The following is a 21,411-nucleotide window of genomic DNA, read 5'->3' on the forward strand; positions in this document are numbered from 1 at the left end:
TGTGTTTTGTCTCTCCATTCCCAGAATGGGCCAACAATGGAAATTACCCAGCTTTACTGACAGGATGCAGCTTGTTAAGTCAAATCTCTTAAGACTAACAAATCTCCAAACAGAACATGCTTCTAAACATTTGCAACTAAAAAGTTCTAAAGATAAGTTCCTTCTGTAGTAAAACCTCTTATACCAGTGCTTTAGCAATTCCAGGAATACAAACCATATGTATCTAGTATGCCAATATGTAATGATCTGAGGTTTATGAAGTGTACAATCTTAAAAAAAAGAAAAAAAAGAGAAAATCCACATTAGAAGCACGAACTCTAACTGCTAAGGGAGAATGACCTCTGCGTTCTTAACATCAACCTCCACGAATATTAAAATGAGCTTCACTGTAGAATTCGGTAAAGAAAATAAGGAAAATGATCATTAAGAAAATCCACACATACAGTAACTGCTTTATACACTTAAGCAGGTAAGCTGAACACAAACATACACCATCTTCCCTGTTTGCTAAGTGTTATCCCATGTCAATAAGCTGTATTTCAAAGAGCAAAGTTTTAGTGATTTACAGGTGCCAAATCTTAAAGAAGACTGCAACATCATAAAGAGAAGGCTTTTTTTTTTTTTTTCCGGCTGTGCCGCACGGCAGGCGGAACTTCCCCGACCACGGATCAAACGCGCACGCCCTGCACTGGAAGCTCGGAGTCTTAACCACTGGACCATCAGGGAAGTCTAAGAGAGGGCTTGAACCAGCTATCAGGATTGCTCACAGGACTATTCATCCAGGTTGGAGGCTGACAATTGTTTTTTCTGTAAAAGGCCAAAAAGGTCTTGGGAGCCACGTGGTCTCTATGGCCCCTATTCAACTGTGCCCTAGCTGTGCAAAAGCAGCCACAGATAATATGTAATAAATGAACACAGCTGTGTCCCAATAAAGCTTTATTTACAAAAACAGGGAGCAGGCTGAAGTGGCCCATGGGCTGCAGTCTGCTGACCCCTGCTCCAGGAAAACCACCAAAGTATAACAACCACAAGGCCAATAGCCCGTCCTCATGAAAATATTAAGTGTAAACTTATTCTAATGGGGAAAGAATTTTAAGCCATTTAAAGGAAAAATTTTAAAGCAAATTGAAGGTCTGTTTCCTGAAATCAGACATTTTGGGCTTAGCCACCATGGCTGCAGGTCCACAGGCTTATAACTGTTTCACAGTGCTGTGCCCATTCTCTCCTGCTATTCTGTTCCCCAAATACACATTCCAAGGATGTGTGAGACAGGAGTTATTTTCCCCAACCAAAATCTTTGTCAACTCATAATTTTATGTTTGAGAGTATATTCTAGAGATTATCAAAATACAGAGCTAATAAAGAAGATGACAGACACAGCCAATAAAAAAGATATAAGAAATGTTTACAGATTAAAAAGGTGTAAATTCCAATTTATTACACTGCACACTGAAGGAAGGTTCTTTGAGTTCATCCACAACTTTTAATAAGTTAAAAGAGATCAGTAACTCTGACAAGGTCTGAGGTATCTCCAGACCTTCACTAAAAAAGTGATAGGAATGAGATAAGACATACCTAGTAATGAAATGGCTTTTTAACTTCAATTTGCATTAAATGAATACAAATTGAATGATCCATCTCTGCCGCTGTTGAGTGGGCCAGCGAAGCACTTTCCTCCAGGGGAGGTTACCTGGGGACAGTTTCATTCAATGTGTGGTCATGACTTCTTACAGATGCTCAGGGATTCTCCCAACGCTTATGTACCCAAGTTCCCTGCTCGCTTAAGCCTCTGCAGACCTGGCAGAATGATGGCATCCTCCTCTCAGACACTGCCAGGGATCACAAGGACCCACCCTCTACTAGAGAGGAAAAGAAGTCAGCTCCTCAGGGTAAGAAAAGGAAAAACATGCACCTCCCACCCCTTCTTGTAACAAGGTAAGAAACAAACAAATAGAGCAAGAAGGGAACAAAAGCTATTAGTTTGTTTCAGCTGCATGAGGCCTAGAAAAATAGATGGGGCTTATGAATATCTATTCCAACGACCAAAGAACCTTTTGGGAAGCCTTGTTATATGAACTTTAAATTTTGGAAGTCACCAGTGAAAACTCTAGTTTTACATTCTTTTTTCTCCCTCAACATCCTTTGTCTTTCACATAAAAATACTCTTTTATCACCAATTCAAAAGTATTGAGTATTGAAGTTATAAACAGATGACTGCACAATTGTATCTAGGCCTTCATTAGTTAAATCAGTGCGCCTGTTCTTTATATAAAAGGCTTATCTGTAATCCAAAGAAGTCTTTCCATTGAGCTTCTCTTACTATAAGTGCTCTATCTTTTTCAAATAGCTATCTTTTTAAAGACTCATAAAAATCTGTGAGAGAAAGCAACACTTGGACAGATAAACTTCAGACTCTGAAAGGGAATAAGCAGCAATTCATTTTACCTCCTCTGTTGATTTCTGAGGGCAGTGAAGGCGCCATCATATTTGTGTCCATGGGCTGAGAGCCATCCTGGGTTATGGGATCTTCAGGAGGCAGATAAGCAGGTGGAGGTGTATCGGCTACAAAATTTGAAAAAAAGCTCTGGTAAACACATGTGCTTAAAACATATATTCTCTTCGGTGCCGAAATTCTTAAGAGATTAAGTTGCCATTTCAACCTCCCCATCGGAAGATTAGAGGCTACAGGCGCTGGACTTGGTGTACACTTTTTGAAAATTACTACCATCTTATGCAATAAATAATCTTACACAATTGCAGTGAAGATTCAGTGGGACGAAAGCACCGTATGCCAGTTCTAGAAGTTGTCTGCCTACCGAGGATCATGCCATTTTAAAACAATCAGAGGGGCATTTAAACATGCTTTCACCCAACCCACTTTAAAAGGGCCTCTGCATTTCATCATTTCCCTGGTGGACAGAAAACCTTCGAAAGCTACGCAGGACTTCTTAAGAAAAGGAGCTTCAGGGTCTCTTGCATCAAATCTATGGGCTCTTAGGGATTTACCAACTGAGTTTCATTACAGCCAACTTACTGACTCCAACTGTGAATTTCCCATGACTTCAAGAAATCTGCTGGGACTACCTTCTCCCTACCCACTTAAATATATATAACAGATTCACTTTGCTGTACACCTGAAACTAACACAATGTTGTAAATAAACTATACCCCAATAAAAATTTTTTTAAAATCTTCTGTACCCATATTAAAAAAAATAATAATCGCGAGTTTCAAAATCCCTAGTAGCAGAATAATAGGAAAGAAATCAGTTTGTCGCAACTATCTTCTATTTCAGAATTTGCATACATGTTTCTCCTGGAAAGCTCACAGCTAACTGGCAAATAAGAGGCAAACAGTGTGATTTTTGAAACAAAGAACACTAACACAAGTCTTGTGCTTTCTTAAATAAGGATTTCCCACAAACAATCCTTTGTGATGGAAAAACAAGTTCCTCATGGGCTATGGTGAGCTCATCTCATACCACTTAGCACATACAACAGAGCAGAGAACAAAGCTTCACCTCAAAGAACCACCAATAGCTTGGACAGGTACTCTAGACCACTCAGGGCAACCATCAAATAGAAAAAGCGAACACTACTCTTTCAGAGTTTCTCAAGAGATTTCCCAGACTGGCTTTCCAGCTGAATCACAACCTGGCCACTTCTACCGTCCAGGTGCTAACAAGCCAGGCCTCAGAGCACAAAGACAGGACTATGGGGACCTGATCTGGATGTATTTTCCACCCTTTCTCCAGCTTTTTAAAATTCAGCTTCTTCCCTGCAGCTGTAACACTGCCTCTGCTTTACTTCCAGCCAGGAATGAAGACAAAGAGCCTCCTCTGAGACCAAATCCAATACCATTTCTGCAAACAAGCTGGTGAAAACTTCGTCAACGGCTTAAGGCATCAGCGTCCCTGGGAGGCACCAGATACTCTGGGTGATGCTCTGCTCTCCCCACAAGGTCCTCCTCCCACCCCTTCAGCTTTCTCTGCTCCATATTTCCTCTACTTGGCCTGTGCCTTAATCCCTGACAGCTGGGGACAAGGTGTAAATTCAAGCAATAATCTTCAGTTTTTTCACTCTTGGGCCCACCCTGGGTCTGCCACTGCTCCACAGCCTTCCGAAACAATCTCCTTACCGCTAACCTGTTCCTCAAACCCAGCGGGTCAAGGAGGGAGTGCGGTGGATAGCAGATTACCAGATGATACTAGCTTGATTTTGAAACAAGTCTATCCCTCACCCTCATCTTAAACTGTTTTCGACTGAAAAACAAACAGTGCAGGGGCTTCCCTGGTGGCGCAGTGGTTGAGAGTCCGCCTGCCGATGCAGGGGACACGGGTTCGTGCCCCAGTCCGGGAAGATCCCACGTGCCGCGGAGCGGCTGGGCCCGTGAGCCATGGCCGCTGAGCCTGCGCGTCCAGAGCCTGTGCTCCGCAACGGGAGAGGCCACAACAGTGAGAGGCCCGCATACCGCAAAAAAAAAAAAAAAAAAAAGTGCAAAATAATAGGCTAAAAATGTAAAAAAGCAATAAATATATAAATAAAAGATAGGAATATCAAGTGTGGACCACTTTTCAATTTTTGAGGACACACCAGCTCTGCTGTCGAATTCAAATCTGCCCAAAAACATTTCAAGTGATACATTAAACATGCTCGCCCACTCATTTTCCCTTCCTGCAACGTTAATAGATGTCAAGTGTATCTTTGCTTGGCGTATCCTTTGTGAGGTCTGCTGGCGAGAAATTGGGCACTAATCATTTTTTGAGGTGCTCGCTTATGAACCTATAACTCGAAAAATATAATGTCCTAATTAATCATTTAATTTGACAAACATTACACCACCAGGGAAGTCTAAAAATGAAGGATAATGGTTTTTTTGTCTTTGTTAAAGTTAAACAAGCAGATGGTTTCCAGTACTCCTGATGCAAGTCTTTTGTTGTTAAAGTATATGTTTCTTGGGATTATGTCACCACTTAAACGAATTTAATTAAGTTGTGTGGTGGGGTGTGATCCCCCAGGAAGTATCTTTTCTGAGGCTGCACTTACGACAGGGATTTTTCCTTGCATGGGAACAGCAAATGTGTGCAGCATGCTATTTTTTTCCTCGTTCTTTTATCAAGCGCAAAGGCTAGAACAACTATGCCACTCCCAGAAGGATGCAGCTGTTTTAAAGCCTTTCAAAAATCAAAAATGAAAATGTATTCAAGCATCTGTGCCAGACAAATAAAACACTGGCTTACTTGGCTAGAAGTCCCCTTTCATTCAAAGTTGCATCCTGAGTTCTAGAGGCGCAGTGCCACGTACCAGGACTGGAAACTTTCTCCATTCCAGGGAACCCAGCTTCGCCTTAACACTGTGATGACGATTTGACCACAGAACATCACTGAACACTGCAACCTACCTGGCATCTGAAAGGGGCTTCCTGGGTCTGAGCTGGTCGGAGAGTGAGGGTAGGTGCTACTGCTGCTCCCAGGAGAGTTTGGGTAACTGCTATTGGGAGAATGAGGAAACGGATGGCTGCTGGGTTGCTGGAAAGAATCCGGGAAAGTGGCGTTGAGTGGCATGTGAGGCTCATTTTGTCCTAAGTTCCGGAACTGAGCTAAGAGGCTGTGCTGAGGATTATATTCACTGTGTCTTGGAACCAGTACTGGAGGAAGAACTGGAAAAAGGGAAAGAAAAGAAAAGAGGGACAAAAATGAGAATGATGAAAATCGTTAATAACGTCACAATAAAACACAATAAAGTTGAAACCTAATCTGTAAGTAACAACAAATTATTCGAACACTGTCATGCTGCCAACTGAAAAGCACCATTCAAATGAAAAGACATTTTTCACTCAGGAATAAATGCAGTAAACTCTACGGTCTCCTTAGAATCACTGATGGCCTATGCCTGGACCTGCAGCATTGACAAACTACCCAAGGAAAGTCTGCAAAATACATTCTTTTAGGTTAAAAATGTTAAGGTTCCCTTATTCTTAATTTTTTCATTCACTAAAAACCAAAGCACAACTAGGAACATATATTGCCACTGACAATTCCAGTTTACATCTCTGGCTGATAAGATTTCACATTTAAGAGTTAATAATATTTATTGAATGCTATGAGTTATTCACCACAAATGCTTTAAATGGACACATTAACTCACTTTAAACCAAAGGAAGTGTAGTAAATAAAGTTGAGAGGGTAAAGACGATGAGCTGTATAAAATCCAAATGCCAATGAAGACAGTTAATTAGATAAAATATGATTTTTTGTGGGACAGACTTTATGTTGTGTCCTAGCAGTCATACTTTATGAACATTTTCCCTCTAAGGATCTTAATGTATTTACCACTTCTCAGTAATCCTTATCACTACCTGATAGGCAAAGGAAGAAACAGGTCATACAATCCACATTTTGCTAACTGAATGAATACTCAAGGTACAAAGGCCAAAAAACATACACACCAGGAGAGAAGGAAATAAAACAACTTAAGCCATTCCTAAAAGCTCCGTATGTTAGGAACCTAAGGAGTTAATGATTAGCATGGTCCTCAACCTCCAGAAACCTCCAGGGGCAAAGCCACTACAAAGGCAATGATAAAGGGAAGGGCAGGCTGGCTTCCAGAGCCCTAACTGGGGTTAGAAGCTTCTTGCCAGGGTCACCAGATGGCTCCTCCCCATAATCAAGGTCCTTGGAATCCTACTGCTCTTGTGGCCTTGGCTGGAAGGAGAAAAACAACCCATCTGGTAAACTACATGGGAGGAAAGAGGAGATTTAAAATCTGTTATTGTTGTTGGGAGTTAGGCCTCAGAATACATTTTCCCAAAGAAACCATATTTAGTGGCATTAGGAATTAAGTAGATTTTTGAGGGCTTTCCAGGGAATCTATCCATGACTGATACCATTTCTACAGGAAAAAGTACTCTTAATGCTTGGATTATCACTAATTTATGAGCTGAAAATTGTTTAAGAAAAAAAAAAAGTTTTTGAAGGTATTAAAATTTCTCATGTGCTGTATCGTAGATTTCTCCGTAATCCTGTAGCAATAAGATTTGCTGATTCCCCTACTATTTGATCCCTTAGAAACAAATCTTTTTAGTAGAATAAATGTATTTCCTTTTTCACACAGTGATGGAATCTGTCCAAATCAAGTCATCAAAAGCATGATTCCTACCTATAGTGGAAAAAGAATAAATACATATATATATCAGAATTACTTTGTTGTATGCCTGAAACTAACCCAACATTGTAAATCAATTACACTCCAAAACACCCAACGCCCTCCCCCCAAAAAAACCCAAGAAGGAAAAAAGTGGGGGGAAGGGAAAAGAAGGCCTAATTCCTCCTACCTTTCAGTAGTCATTTGAAATGTAAACCACTTTGCTTTGTTGTCGACAAAGTTCCCAACTGTCACAAAGGCTCCCCCAACACCAAGAGAAATCTATATTCCAAAATAAATACATGCTCTGAAATAGTGCAATATCTTTAAATTACCTATGCAATCAAACACTTTTCTTTTTCTTTCAACTGTTGCAGCCTGAATTACCGCTTCCCAGCTTGCCTTTTATGGTCATCTAGCTACAGCCTCCATTCTGATCCGTGCCTTTAAAAGGTGGAAAATACTGGCTTCTAAACCCCTCGTGCCAACTACAGCACCAGACAGCAACTTAAAACAGTTCTCCATCTCTCTTCTCTCTCCCTTCCTCTCTCCCACCCACACCCCCTTACTGGAGCCCCTGTTTTAGAGACTCTTACTGCCTAACAGAGTTTTAGAACTGGGAATTTACTTCTTCCCACTGCTTGCAGATGACAGTGGCAGCAGAAGGCAATGTATTTCTATACCTCCGGCTGATACTAGGCACACACGTGTTCCTGTGTAACTGTTGCGTGGTGTGCAGTGGTCTGGCTCTGAAGCACCGGGCTGCCCTTAGTGTACACCACAGGTGAGATCAATCAGCTTTTGTACATGACCTGGGATGTGAGCCACCAACGACAACAAAGCAGCACTCTATAGATGAACTTGACGAGATCGATACCTTTTTCTCACCTCTGATTATTAAGATGAGATGATTTTGCTGCTGCTGATATAGGTACAGGTATATTTTAATGAACTTAAAAAAGGTACTGAGGTATCACACACCTATAATAAAATGCAGAAATCTTTGTATAAATGAAATCGTATATACTCTTGTGTCTGGCTTCTTAAGTTCAACATTATGTCTGTATGATTGATTCATCCAATGTGTGTAGCATCTCATCATATGTATATATTACAATTTATCAGTCAGCCCATCTAACCTCCTCAGAGGATAATCAATTTCATTTTTTTCTGTTTTATCCTTTCTGTGTTTCTTCTTGAAATTAAACAGATAAATGTTTGCTTTCTTATTTCATCTTTATTACTAAAAGGAAAGGCAGCCTCCTATACAGCCTTTGCACTTAGCTTTTTCAACTATATCTTAGGATTAACTTCATATTAGTTTGTAGAGATTGACCTTATTTGTTTTACAGCTAATAGCACCATAGTTTATTCAACCAATCTCCAATGTCTGGGCACTTAGGTAGTTTACAATATTCTACCATTACATACTATATTGCAATGAATAACTCCAGGCATATACTGCAGTATTGTTAAAGGTGTATCTTCAGGGTAAATTCCTAGAAGTGGAAATACTGGGTGAAAGGGTGAATGCGGGTATAATTTTGTTATCGTCAAGTATCCCTACATAGGGGTTGTACCATTTTGCATTGCTACCAGTGACAAATTAGAGTGACTTTTCCCTCAAAGCCTCCTGAACAGACTATGCTGACAGGTTTTTAAAAAATTTTTCTGATAATCTGATGGGTGGAAAATGGTAGGTATTATGGTGCAATTCTAATTTATATTTCTATTATGGTGAAAGTTGATTATCTTTCCATGTATTTCAGAAGATGTATTTTTATCTTTTTTTGGTGAATTGCCTGCTTGTGCCCTTTGCCGATTTTTCATCTCCCCATTTTTCATTTATATATATATATATGACATTAGCCCATGATATATTACGTTACAAATATCTTATCACAATCTGTCAATTTGTCTTTTGGCTCTGCTTATGTGCAAGTTTATTTTTTATTTTTTGGTAGTCAAATTTATCAATGTTTTCTTTTATGGCATATGGATTTTGAGTGATAAAAAGCCTTCTTCTACACCCAGACTGTAAGGAGGAATTCATCCATGCATTCTTCCAGTGCATATAAAGTTTCATATTTTACTTAAATCTCTGATCCATTTGGAGTTCAGTTTATTTATAGTATGAGGAATAGATCTAACTTTATCTTTTTCCAAATGGTTACCCAGCTGCCCCAATACCATTAATTAAAAAGCCCAACTCTGGGGAATTCCCTGGCGGCCCAGTGGTTAATACGCCATGCTTCCATTGCAGGGGGCGGGTTCGATCCCTGGTGGGAGAACTAAGATCCTCCAAGCCACGTGGCGAGGCCAAAAAAAAAAAAAAAAGCCCACCCATCCTAGTGGTTGGAGACACCACCTTTCTCATAAATGTCCATGTATGTTAGGGTCTATCTTTAGACATTCCATCCCATTCCATTCTAGTCTGTGCCCCAGTATCACTCTGCTTTAATTATAGAGACTTTATAGTACATGCTAATATCTGTAGGGCTAGTCCCCGCTCACAGTTCTTCTTTTTCAGTGTTTTACTCATACGCTGACTTTTCCATATGAACTTTGGTTATCACCTTGTCGACCTCCAGAAAAAAAGATTACTGGTACTTTTAGTGGGATCACATTATATTTAAACATTAATTGGGCTTCCCTGGTGGCGCAGTGGTTGAGTCCGCCTGGCGATGCAGGGGACACGGGCTCGTGCCCCGGTCCGGGAAGATCCCACATGCCGCGGAGCGGCTGAGCCCGTGAGCCATGGCCGCTGAGCCTGCACATCCGGAACCTGTGCTCCGCAATGGGAGAGGCCACAACAGTGAGGCCCGCGCACCGCAAAAATAAAACAAAAAAAACAAAAAAAACCATTAATTTAGTAAGAATATGTTGATGATGTTAAAATATTCTATTCAAGAACTAGGAAGGTCTGTCAACTCTACTTTTGCATCTTTCAGAACTGCCCCATAGCTACTGTCTGTATTAATTTGCCAGGCCTGCCCATAACAAAGTACCACAGAACTGGGGGACTTAAACAACAGAAATTTATTTACTCAAAGTTCTGGTGGCTAGAAATCTGAGACCAAGGTGTTGGCAGGTTGGTTTCTCCTGAGGCCTCTCTTCTTGGTTTGCAGATGGCCACTTTCTTGCTGCGTTCTCCCGTAGCTTACTTCCCTGGCGTTCCTCTGTATGTCCTAATCTCCTCTTCTTATAAGGACACCAGTCAGTTTAGGGTCCAGACCAATGGCCTCATTTTAACTTTCTAAAGACCCTACTTCCAAACACAGTCACATTCTTAGGTATTATACTTATGATTAGGGCTTCAACAGATGCATTTTGCGGGGGACATAATTCAATCTATAACACTGCATTAGGTTTTAAACATTTCTTATAAAATTAAGTATTTTATCTTTTCCGTTGCTATTTTAAATGGAGTTTTCTATTCCATTATATCTTCTATCTGGTAATTATTTATATATATGGTTATTGATATTTCCATGCTATTTTATATATTACTACCTGGCTGAATTCTTTTGTTGTCTGAGTTATTTTTATCATTGACTCATTATAGAGTGAGTTCTCCAGCAAATGATCACGTCTCCAACTAGTTTTACTTTTTCCTTTTGAATTGTTTTCTCTTGTCTGATTGCACTGGCTAGTAGTGCCAATACAATGTTAAAAAGTAATGGAGATAGTGAATTTCCATGACTTATTCTTGACCTTGTTGAGAATGCCTCTAGTGTTTCCCCAGTAAGTAAGATGCTGACTTTAGGACTGACATATATAAATTATGTTAAGGAAGTATCCATCCATTCCTATAGTTGAGTGTTTTTACTAGGAATAGGTGTTGAATTTTTGTCAGAAGATTGTTCAGCATTTCTAAAGATATTATGATTTTTCTTCTTACACTTATTAATATGGTGAATTACCCCTACATTCTGGCATAAGACCTGCTTGGTGATGATGTATTATTTTCTTAATGTGGGGCATTAGAGTCTTATAACTAATATTTTATTTCAGATCTTTATATTAATATTCATAAACTATATTGATCTGTAAGTTTCTTTGTGTGCTAGCTTTAGCAGGTTGTCATGTCACCGTTACACCTGCTTCATAAATGTTTGTGTGCTCAGAAACAGTTTATGTTTCTAAACAGACTCTGAATGTTTGGTAGACTCCCTCTCTTAAACTCTCTGGGATTGGTGCTTTCCTGTGGAGTAGTTCCTTAAAACGTTCTCTATTTGTCCTCTGTAAATAAACGTAAGCTTTCTATGTCTACTGAGGATAATTTTGTTAAATTATACTTTCTTCAAGAAAATTATCCATTTCACCTAGGTTTTTAAAATTTACTTGCATAAAGGTATGCTAAGTAACCTTACAGTAAAATTTTGTATTCTCTTTATCAATATCTATTTCCCTCTTATTTCTTATTTTATATTTGTGCTTCCTTCTTGCAACACCTTTTTCTTCCTTTATTAAATTGACCCTTGGATTGTTTTTTTTTCAAACCAGGATTTGGATTTGTTGACTTGATCTGTTTTTTGTTTTTTTTTTACTATTTCATTATTTTTTGCTTTTATCTTTATTATCTTTGTCCTCATACTTTTGCTTTTTCTTTGGCTTACCTCAGTGTTCTTTTCCTAGCCTTTTGATTGGGAATTTAAATTTTATTTCTTTCATTTTACTGATATAGGTGTTCCCAACGCTATGAATTTTTCTCTGATCACTGGTTTAAATGCATCCCACAGATTCTAACATGTAGTTGTTTGATCATTATTTTCCAGAAATTATGTAATTTATCTTTATATTTTTTCATTTGCCAATAGGTCATTTAATAGAAAAGTTTTAAAATTCCCATAGAGAAGAGCTTATTTGCTTCAAATTTCTAGGTTTATGGCACTGTGATAAGAATGCTGACTGCAGTATTTCTAACTTATGAACTTGATATTTTCTTTGTGACCTACAATATTATACATTTTTGTGAGTGTTCCTTGCACACTTGAGAAGAAGGTAAATTTTCTATTATTAGGATGCAGTGTTTAATACATTTCCATAAAAACTACCTAATTAATAATGTTGCTTAGGTCTCCAGCATGGGGGGGGGCGGGGGTCAGTGAACTTCTTTTGTAAAGGATCGGAGAGTAAACATTTGAGGTTTTGTGCACTACAGGGCCTCTGTCACAACTATTCAACTCTGCTGTTGTAGTAAGAAAGCCATAGACAATATGTAAACAAGTGGATGTGTCTGTGTGTTAAAAAGCTATATTTACAAAAACAAGTAACAGACTTGACTTGGCCTGTGGGCAGTTTCCCCACCTCTGGCTGCTATGATTACTTACGTTTTTTCCCACATGACCTGTCTTGTATTTAGACTGGTGTATTAAAGTTTCCATTATTGGTGTGTTTCTATTCGTTTTCCCTGCCATATCCTGCTTTATATAGGAGGTTGGTGTGATGTTTGGTGCATATATGTTCACTTCAAAGTGCTCTCTGTGTCAGTGCTTTTTGGTCTTCTGAATTCTATTTTGTGTGATATTAGAATCACAATCCCCCATTTCCTGTTGTTTACAAGTGCCTGATATACCTTTGCCAGTTCCTTGATTTTTAGCTTTTTAATCACTTGGGAGGGGGGTGCCGATGGGTCTTCTGAATACAGCATAAAGTTTTGCTTTATGAACCAACTTGAAAACCTTTTAACTTTAATAGGTGATTAAACCCATTTTTATATATATATATATATATATATATATATATATAAAATGTATATTTTTATTTTGGGCCATGCCACACGGCCTGTGGGATCTTAGTATCCCGACCAGGGATTGAACCCAGGCCCTCAGCAGTGAGAGCGTGGAGTCCTAACCACTGGACCACCAGGGAATTCCTGTCCATTTACATTTATTGATTTGACTGATGTTTGGTCTCAACTCTGTCATGTTATTTTTTTATTAGAGTTATTGTAATATTATATTTACTATATTTATGTGATGTAATTATTTGTCTTCGATATTTTTTAAAGGAAACCCTAAAGATAGTTTTATATTGCTGTGCTATGGTTATTTTTCTATTTGTATCTTTTAAGGTCTTCCATCTCTGTTTTTTTCCTTGCTCAACCTCATACCGTCTAGTCGGTCAGTTTTAAATGGTATCTTTTAATTCTCATCTATCACCTATACAATCAATGATCTTATTTTACTTTCCCCCTTTCCCTATTCTTCTATTCCATTTTTATAGTTGTACTCTTTCTACTTTGTCAGAATAAAGTTTATATACTATTCTTTCATCCATATCACTACACTTATTTTAGCCTTATCTCTATGACTGAATATATTAAATGCTCACCATCTGTCCTTTTGCCAAACTTTCCCCAGTCATATCTTAGTTGAATAAAATGACCCCAGCAGATGCCTCAGGAAGAGCTAGCTCATTGTTACAGCATTCCCTGACTTGTTGCACATTTAAAACTTTCTATAGCCCTGATGCTTGAAGGAGAGCTTGGCTTGTCCTTGATTTCCTTGTTTCTTGAAATGCTTTTTCACTGTTGCCTATTTCTAAATGATGCTTTTGAGAGGTTTGATTTTAGCTTTACTTTCTTGCCTTTACAAGTAATGTGCTCTTTTTACCTGGAAGCCCTGAGGACTTTCCTTTATCTTTAAAGTCTAATAGTTTTACTAGGATATGTCTCAGAGTTGATCATTTTAGATGAATTTTCCCAAGTGTAAGCTGAGTTCTTTCAATATGTAGATTTAGGTCTTCTCTAACTTCTGGAGAGTTTTAAAGTATTAGCCCTGTTCTACTGGCTCTGGGTACTTTGGAGCTCCAGTTATACATATTTTGGGTCTTCTTTGCTGTCCTTTCCAATCACTTTCTCTTAGACCCTTTTAATCTCATTTTAAATTTCTTATTCACTCCTTTAGTTTTTTTCCTGCCTTTCTTCAATGAACCTTACTACATTTTAATACAAATCTACTGTTCTTTGGCACATTGAAATTTATTCTTTATTTATGAAATGTTTTTCTTTTAAATTTATTTACTGAATTCCATGAATTCTCTTTGATTTTCTTCCAATTTTTATCCATTTCTGTATTTAGTTTCTGAATTTCCGATTTTTTCCCCACAAATGCTTGTTTAAGGATATTTATTTTGAAGTATTGTCTTACACTTAACACATTGAAGCCACAGACTCAAAGGAAATATTTGCAATCACATATCTGATAAAGGACTTGTGTCCTGAATATATAATGAACTCTCAAAACTCATTAATAAAAATCCAAATAATCCAATTAAAAATTAGGTAAAAGATGTGAACACACCCTTCATCAAAGAAATTCTTAAAAGTATTATGCTTAGTGAAGTAAATCAAACACAGAAGGAAAAATATCCTACCTATATGAGGGACTTAGAATAGAAAAATTCACAGACAAAAAGTGGAATAGAGGTTACCAGGGGCTGGGGGAAAGGGAAAAGATGCAGTTATTGTTTAATGGGAACCAAGTTTTTGTTGGGGATGATGACAAAGTTTTGGATGATGGTTGCACAACACTGTGAATGTATTTAATGCCATGAAATTGTACACTTATAAATGGTTAAAATGATAAGTATTACATTATGTGTACTTTACCACAATAAAATGTTTTAATTAAAAGGCTTAACCATATCAAGTAATGGCAGCAGGGATTTTCTCACACATTGTTGGCTGGAATGTAAAATGGCACAACCGCTTTGGACAATTTTGGCAGTTTCCTGTAAAGTTGAACAAGCACTTACCATATGACCCAGCCATTCTACTTCTAGGTATTTACCCAAGAGAAATGAAAACATGTATCTACAAAGATGTGTATATTTTATTTGTGACAGCCAAAAACTGGAAACAAACCAAGTGTCCATCAACACATGAATAGATAGACAAATATGGTACATCCATACACTGGAATACTACTCAGTAATAAAAAGGAATGAAATATTGATCCACACAGCAACATGGATCGGTCTCAAAATAATATGCTGAGAGAAGGCAGACAGGAAAAGAGTGTACGCTGTATGATCCCATGCAAACAAAATCTAGAAGATGCAAACCAATGTATGGTGACAGAAAGCAGGTCAGTAGTGGCCTGGGGATGAGAGTCGGAGCTGGGGGGAGAGACTGAAAAGGTGCAGGAGAACACTTTTGTGGGTGATGAGTATGTTCATTATCTTGATTGTGGTGATTCTTTCACATGTATGTCAAAACTAATCATACTGTACATTTTAAACATGTGCAGTATATTCTAAGCCAATTAATCCTCAATAAAGCTGTTCAAAAAATGAATGTGAAGAGGCAATTTAAAATTGTCTTTTGCTAATCTAAAAAAACGGCTAAAATTTTCTATTATTTATTCCTTTCCCAATCCCATCTTCAAGGTTTGCAAACCATTATTCTGAGTTCTCAACAGTACTACATCCCCAACTAACACAGTTTTATCCTACCACCTCTTCTTCTGGGGCTGTATATAAGATGTACATCTCCCAATTCAGAATCCCCATTCAGGAAAGGAATTCCAGTTTGCTATCACAGATACACCCGATCCTACAGGGAAAACCAACTGAAGATACCAAAAGGAAAGAGCTGCAAGAAAGTCTTATGCTGAAGGGGGTGATAATCTTTAAGACATATGTCTTCTACGGGCTGTTCAAAGTTAATAAGCAGAACTGCAACGTAAAAAATATAAACGGATATCCTCCTATACACTCTTGGATGAAGACATTTCTGTCAAATTTACCTAAAGTTCAACTTAACCCTCTAACAATAGCAGCAACCAGTGCTTCAAACCCTCTCAAATTACCCATAGAATGTTTCTGAAAGACATTTTCCCAGTATTTCTCAACATTCTCCACCAAGGTAAGCATCAGTGAGAGAGGAGAGTGAATTCACCCGGGGTCCCAGCAGCACCACTGGAACTGAAATTACATCGACATGTTGATTTATCTTAACCAACTCATATACATTTTACACTCTGCTCTTCACTATTTATCAAATATAAAAGTGATATCTTAAATAATTTACAATCTAGTAAAACTGATCCTCCAGGAAGATGTGCTTGCTATGTTACCTATGGCTTTGAGTAGCTGGTGTGGGACACTGTGCTGGGGTGGTTTGAATGTGTGGATTTCCTATTTACTCAGCGTCACAATTCTAATAAGTGACTAATTTCTCAGAAAATTACAGCAAAAAGACTGGTCACAGCAAGGAGGGAGGCAGATAAGATATAAAGCTAGACTCTAGAACTAAGAGCATTTACGTAGAAGCAAGGAGATGTTCATCAAATTGGTTTTCAGGTGATCATCAGAATCTACAAAATTCAGATTACCACCACTAATATTTACTTTAAGCCTGGAACCATGCCGATCACATTATCACACTTTGCAAATAAGAGTTCTAGAGGGATAACTTACCTAAGGTCACAGAGAAAGGGGCGAGAGTTGAGACAAAGGCAATGAGCACTGTCAACCACTGAGGTTCTGCTGTCTCGATTACTAACTTCCAAGAATGTTAAATTATGTCTGATACAGTTTAAGGGATGGGTGAGTAGAATAAAGTCTAGAAGTGTTTCTGGACAAATTAAAGGTCCGCTCAATTGAAAGGAGAAAACTCCAGTCCAGCTGAGTAAGTCCAGTTATGAGACACTTCTAACTCCTTGATGATGCTAAGAGATGAATCATTATCAAAACTAATTTGTGTAGTTGAAGATTATAAGTAGAGTATCTGTATATTCTGACCTGCCTTGGACAATCCCAGTCTGTACCTGTTGTCCGATGGAATTATTAATAGGTGAGTCTGTCACTCTCAAAAGTGTTCTGGTTTAGACAATAAGTTTTATGGTCATCCAAACTATAAACAATAACTGATTAAATTAAGGAGAGGAATGAAATGGTTCTGGGGTGTGGAACAGCTGCTAGTCCTAGAAAGAAGTATTAATGTGGAAGAGAAGAGATGGGGCGGGCGGGGAGCTAGCTAGGCAGGGTTAGGCCTATATACACAAATTGCTTGAAAACAACAAGGCCCAGGCACCTCGCCTGTGTGGGATCCTGAAGGACAGCGCACTTCCCTCCCAGCTGTCTTCCCCACCCCCCATCCCCAGTCCTTGTTCCTTTCATTTCAGCAATATTTCAATATTAAGGTATGTTTTCTACTGGGGGAAAAGGAAAGAATAAACATCCAGACCAATTATCTATGTGTAAGTAAACCTATGTGCAATTCTTTTTTTTTTTTTGTCTGTGTTGGGTCTTTGTTGCTGTGCACGGGATTTCTCTAGTTGCGGTGAGCAGGGGCTACTCTTCGTTTTGGAGCATAGGCTCTAGGCGCGCGGGCTTCAGTAGTTGTGGCGCACGGGTTCAGTAGTGGCAGTGCGCGGGCCCTAGAGTGTGTGGGCTTCAGTAGTTGCAGCACGTGGGTTCAGTAGCTGTGGCTCACGGACTTAGTTGCTCCGCGGCATGTGGGATCTTCCTGGGGCCAGGGCTGGAACCCGTGTCCTCTGCATCGGCAGACAGATTCTTAACCACTGAGCCACCAGGGAAGTCCCCCTATGTGCAATTCTTATTTCTTGGGTGAGAGGGTGATTACCCAGCTGAAAGAAGTAGGATTTGCAAACTCTATGCTTGACTCAGGTCAGAAATAGGAAGGGAGAGAGGGTGAGGAATGCCTTCCTCTTCATAGTTCTTTCCATGTTTCAGTCTATTCCATTTTATGGAAAACAGAAATATGGGAGCACTGACGCTTCTGGGGACCCTTTTCCTCGGCAACTGATAAGGTTACTCCTACTTGGCAACTTGAGAGAAGTTTGCGGCTTCCCTTTAAGGGCTGCTCCTACTGGCTAATTTGAATTACAAGAATCTCCTTTGAAAGAGGGGCTCAGTGTTAAAACACTTTCTTTACACACATGAATTTCTTTTTGATTTGAATCACTGAAAAATCAGATTGTGCTGTGTCATTCCTGTATTCTAGGAGTTGTACCCCTGGTTAAAGAACAAAACAGAAAAAGCCTGAGCTGGTCGCACACCACCTCTTCAGGTGTGTTCTAGTAGGGGGTGAGGGCAAGGCTCCTAGGTAATTTCACTACACCTCCCTCCACCTACTTGAAAATCTCTAATAATTGCTGTATGTCTTTAAAAGGAGGGAGCTTTCTTCCCCTCTTTCCCTGACCTCCCAGGAGGAAAAAAGTCAGATTTCTGCCTTTTCTTAGTGATGTATATCTCTGCTTTTCAAAGTATTTATGTGTCCCTTTTAGTTAAAAAATAAATAAAATCCCTTTTCCAGTCAATAAGGAAACCAAACTAAGAAAGTTTCAGGAGGTATTTTCATTTCAGGAAGCGAGTTTCAGAAGACATTTGTGATTCTGCTACTGGACTCAGCTTTTCTGTGTTACCAGGGCACAAGGAAAAGGAATGAAAAAGAAACAGCTAACACTGCAGAGAGGGGCTGAGTTGTGAAAAGTATTCCTGTACACCCTCCAGATTTGTGAACATGTTCAAGATTTTGAAGTATTGTTTGAAATTCTATCACCAAGTCATCAGTGTAAAGTATTCTAGTGACCAGACCAAGGCTGACGAGGTTGTGACCTGCCAAATGCTCGTGGACGAGAATTTTTTTTTTTTTTTTTTAACACACAAGCGAGTTCTGATAACAAAGCTGCCAGGCTGTCACCTATGTTTGTCCACACAGACATAATGGCAAATAAGCTGTCTGTGACCCAGTGGTACATAAATGTCCCTTAGTTCCGAAGACCTGGAAAATGAATTGAGGTAACAGTCGAGACGCCTGAGTTCTAGCCTAGCTATGATAATTATTAGTTCTGTAACTTTGAGCAAGTCACTTAATTTCCCAGGGTCTCAATCTTCTCACTCCGAAGAGCAAGGGGTCTGAATCCCGAGGGCCCTCCCTGCCCTAAACTGTGTGAGTCTGCCGCTGCTGCTTGTGGAAGTCTGGAGCGTCGCGGTGCACAAGTGTCAGACCACATCTCACTCGGGTCTCAGGACAGCCAGTGAGGCCACCCAAGAGCAGGAAGGTGGCCCAGGGCTAATGGGAGAACAGCCTGAGAGCTGGTCCAGCGGCCACAATTCTCACCTGAAAACGGGTGGGGGGTGGCACGAGGGAAGGGGAAAGGGGGAAGGCAGCCAAGCTGCCAGAGCAGCTGTGCCCAGTGTAATATCTAAACTAGACAGATGTCCCTAAATATGGTGTGTGTTCATGACCTTCTAAATAGAAGCGTTTCCAGGAGAGAGTGGAGGAGAGGGTAAGACTACTTAAAAGTTAATAGTATATGCATTTATGAAATAAAACTCCTAACCTCAGGATATGTCAGGGAAACTACACTGAAAAAAAGATTCTCATAACCTTTAATCGAGGTTAAATTTTAATGCAAATATAGCCCCAAATCCCTGAGTGGTGGCCCTTTATCTTTTTGCGTGCTTATTGGTGGTCAGGCGGCAGAAGGGACGGTTTGAAGTAAAATTAGATACTGTTCACTGGGCACTACATACATGCCCATCGAATACTGACCTCAGGGCCAGGCTCTGGGTGGGACATGGCAGGTGCAGACGTCAGCGGGACGGCCACTGTCCCTGCCCACACGGAATTTATAACAGATCCCTGAACCCTCACAGCAGATGAGGAAGCAGGCTCAGTCCAGCTCCATGACACGTCCAAGGTCACACAGCTGCTAAGTGGAGGGCCAGGGTTTGAATCAAGGTCTGTACATAATAACCACCAGACTATGTTACTCAGTACTGCCAAACTGTAAAAAGATTGTGGATTTAAAATTCTCTTTCCATTCTTCTGTTTAGTTTTTTGAGGGAACATCTTTTTAAAAGTTAAGACGATTTTGCCTAACGATAGCAACTTTGTAGTATTTGTTTTCTAGGAACGTATCAATTACTCGAGTACAAATACATGAACAGAAGATGAATACGGGAACACAATTTAAATATAAACAGAGAAATGAACTATATTCAATAAAAGTATCTGCAAAACAACATGAAATTGACTTAAAAAGAACCTGAATTGAAATCAACTTCTGAGAACCCAACTTCCTAGATAATTCCAGGCTGGGGATTCTCTCTTTTTTTGTACACCATGGGTGATTCCTTTGAAATACATCTCATCTGAGAGATTACGTGCCCACAGTACGTCCTTTAAGACTCCACGATCTAGTGCAGATTCAGGGTCCACCCTATCTTTTGGGTAACTGCCCTGTCACTTCACCCAGCCACCCGGAGCTTCCTGCAGTTTCTACCTGCTGGTTTCATACTCCTGTACCTCTGCTCACTTGACATCCTTCTCATCTCAGTTCTAATGCCATCTCCTTTATGGTATCTTTCTTGGTTTTCCTACTCACCTCCAGGAGAAATGAATTCCTCTTTTCTTTGTGCCCCACTGTGGCTTAGATCATCATGGCATCTGTAACATTTTATTGCTAATTTGACTTTACCTCACCCAGACCATAAGCCCCTTGGGGGCAGAACTGAGTTTTCTTTCGCTGTATCATCCAGTGCCTGGCATATAATAGATCCCTAATAAGTGTTTTTTCAATTAATGTATGTTTGTGAATTATATGACTGTTCTTACATTGCTTATTATAACCTGATTAATACAGACCAGTCTTGCTCAAAGTATAGTCCTCGGTGACTTAGCAAGACACTTGTTTAAAGGCAGATTCCTGTACGTCATCCCAGACACAATAAATCAGGCCTCTGGAGTCTGGCTGAATGCAGCCTGGGTGGGGAAGATGAGGGGTTACCATATTTGTGGGCAACACAGCCCCAGGCCTCTTGCCCTGTCTACGTCTCTAACTAGCTGTGGAGCTTGAACTTCAATTTTCTCACCTTTAGTCAGATTTCTAGAAATCATCCCTTTCAACTCTAAAACTCCATACAGCTTCAGTCCCAGTTCTCAGGTATGCAGATTAAATTAGAATGATACAGAACAGACCAGCATGGCCTTATTATACCAAGTTGACAAGAAAATTCACAAAGTGTCCAGTTTTTCTGGTCAGGTGTCTTGGTGCCAAGGAAAAAGCACTGTCTTTGGACCAAGAAGCCCAGGGTCCCAGCGGCATGAATCAGACAGCACAGGCCTTTGTCCCCCTGCAGGGCTAGTGGCCAAGCTCTGGCAGGTGGCATGTGGCAGCCTCTCAAATGCTGGCTCCTCCCTCCAGGTCCCCTTCCCATCCTTACCCCAGGTTCCTTTCCTTTGCCAAATACTTATTTGCTTAACTACCACAGAAGGAAGATGCTATATTAT

At 39.7% G+C, this 21,411-nt stretch overlaps 1 protein-coding gene across 6 annotated transcripts in view; it reads right to left on the reverse strand.

Moving 5' to 3' along the window:
* The window catches only part of SMAD1 (SMAD family member 1), a 77,680-nt gene that overhangs the window by 13,273 nt on the left and 42,996 nt on the right, over positions 1-21,411 (reverse strand). For all 6 annotated transcript variants that reach the window (XM_022599611.3, XM_089912406.1, XM_022599612.3 and 3 more), the window contains 2 exons: positions 5,401-5,658; positions 2,446-2,562 (listed from right to left, as the gene is read on the reverse strand). In XM_022599611.3, coding sequence (XP_022455319.1) covers positions 2,446-2,562; positions 5,401-5,658 — 375 coding nt within the window. The remainder of the gene's footprint in view (positions 1-2,445; positions 2,563-5,400; positions 5,659-21,411) is intronic.

The sequence above is a fragment of the Delphinapterus leucas genome, chromosome 5 (assembly GCF_059928025.1).
Source record: "Delphinapterus leucas isolate spDelLeu-1000000601 "Yukka" chromosome 5, BTC_Dleu_Yukka2, whole genome shotgun sequence".
Lineage (NCBI taxonomy): Eukaryota > Metazoa > Chordata > Mammalia > Artiodactyla > Monodontidae > Delphinapterus > Delphinapterus leucas.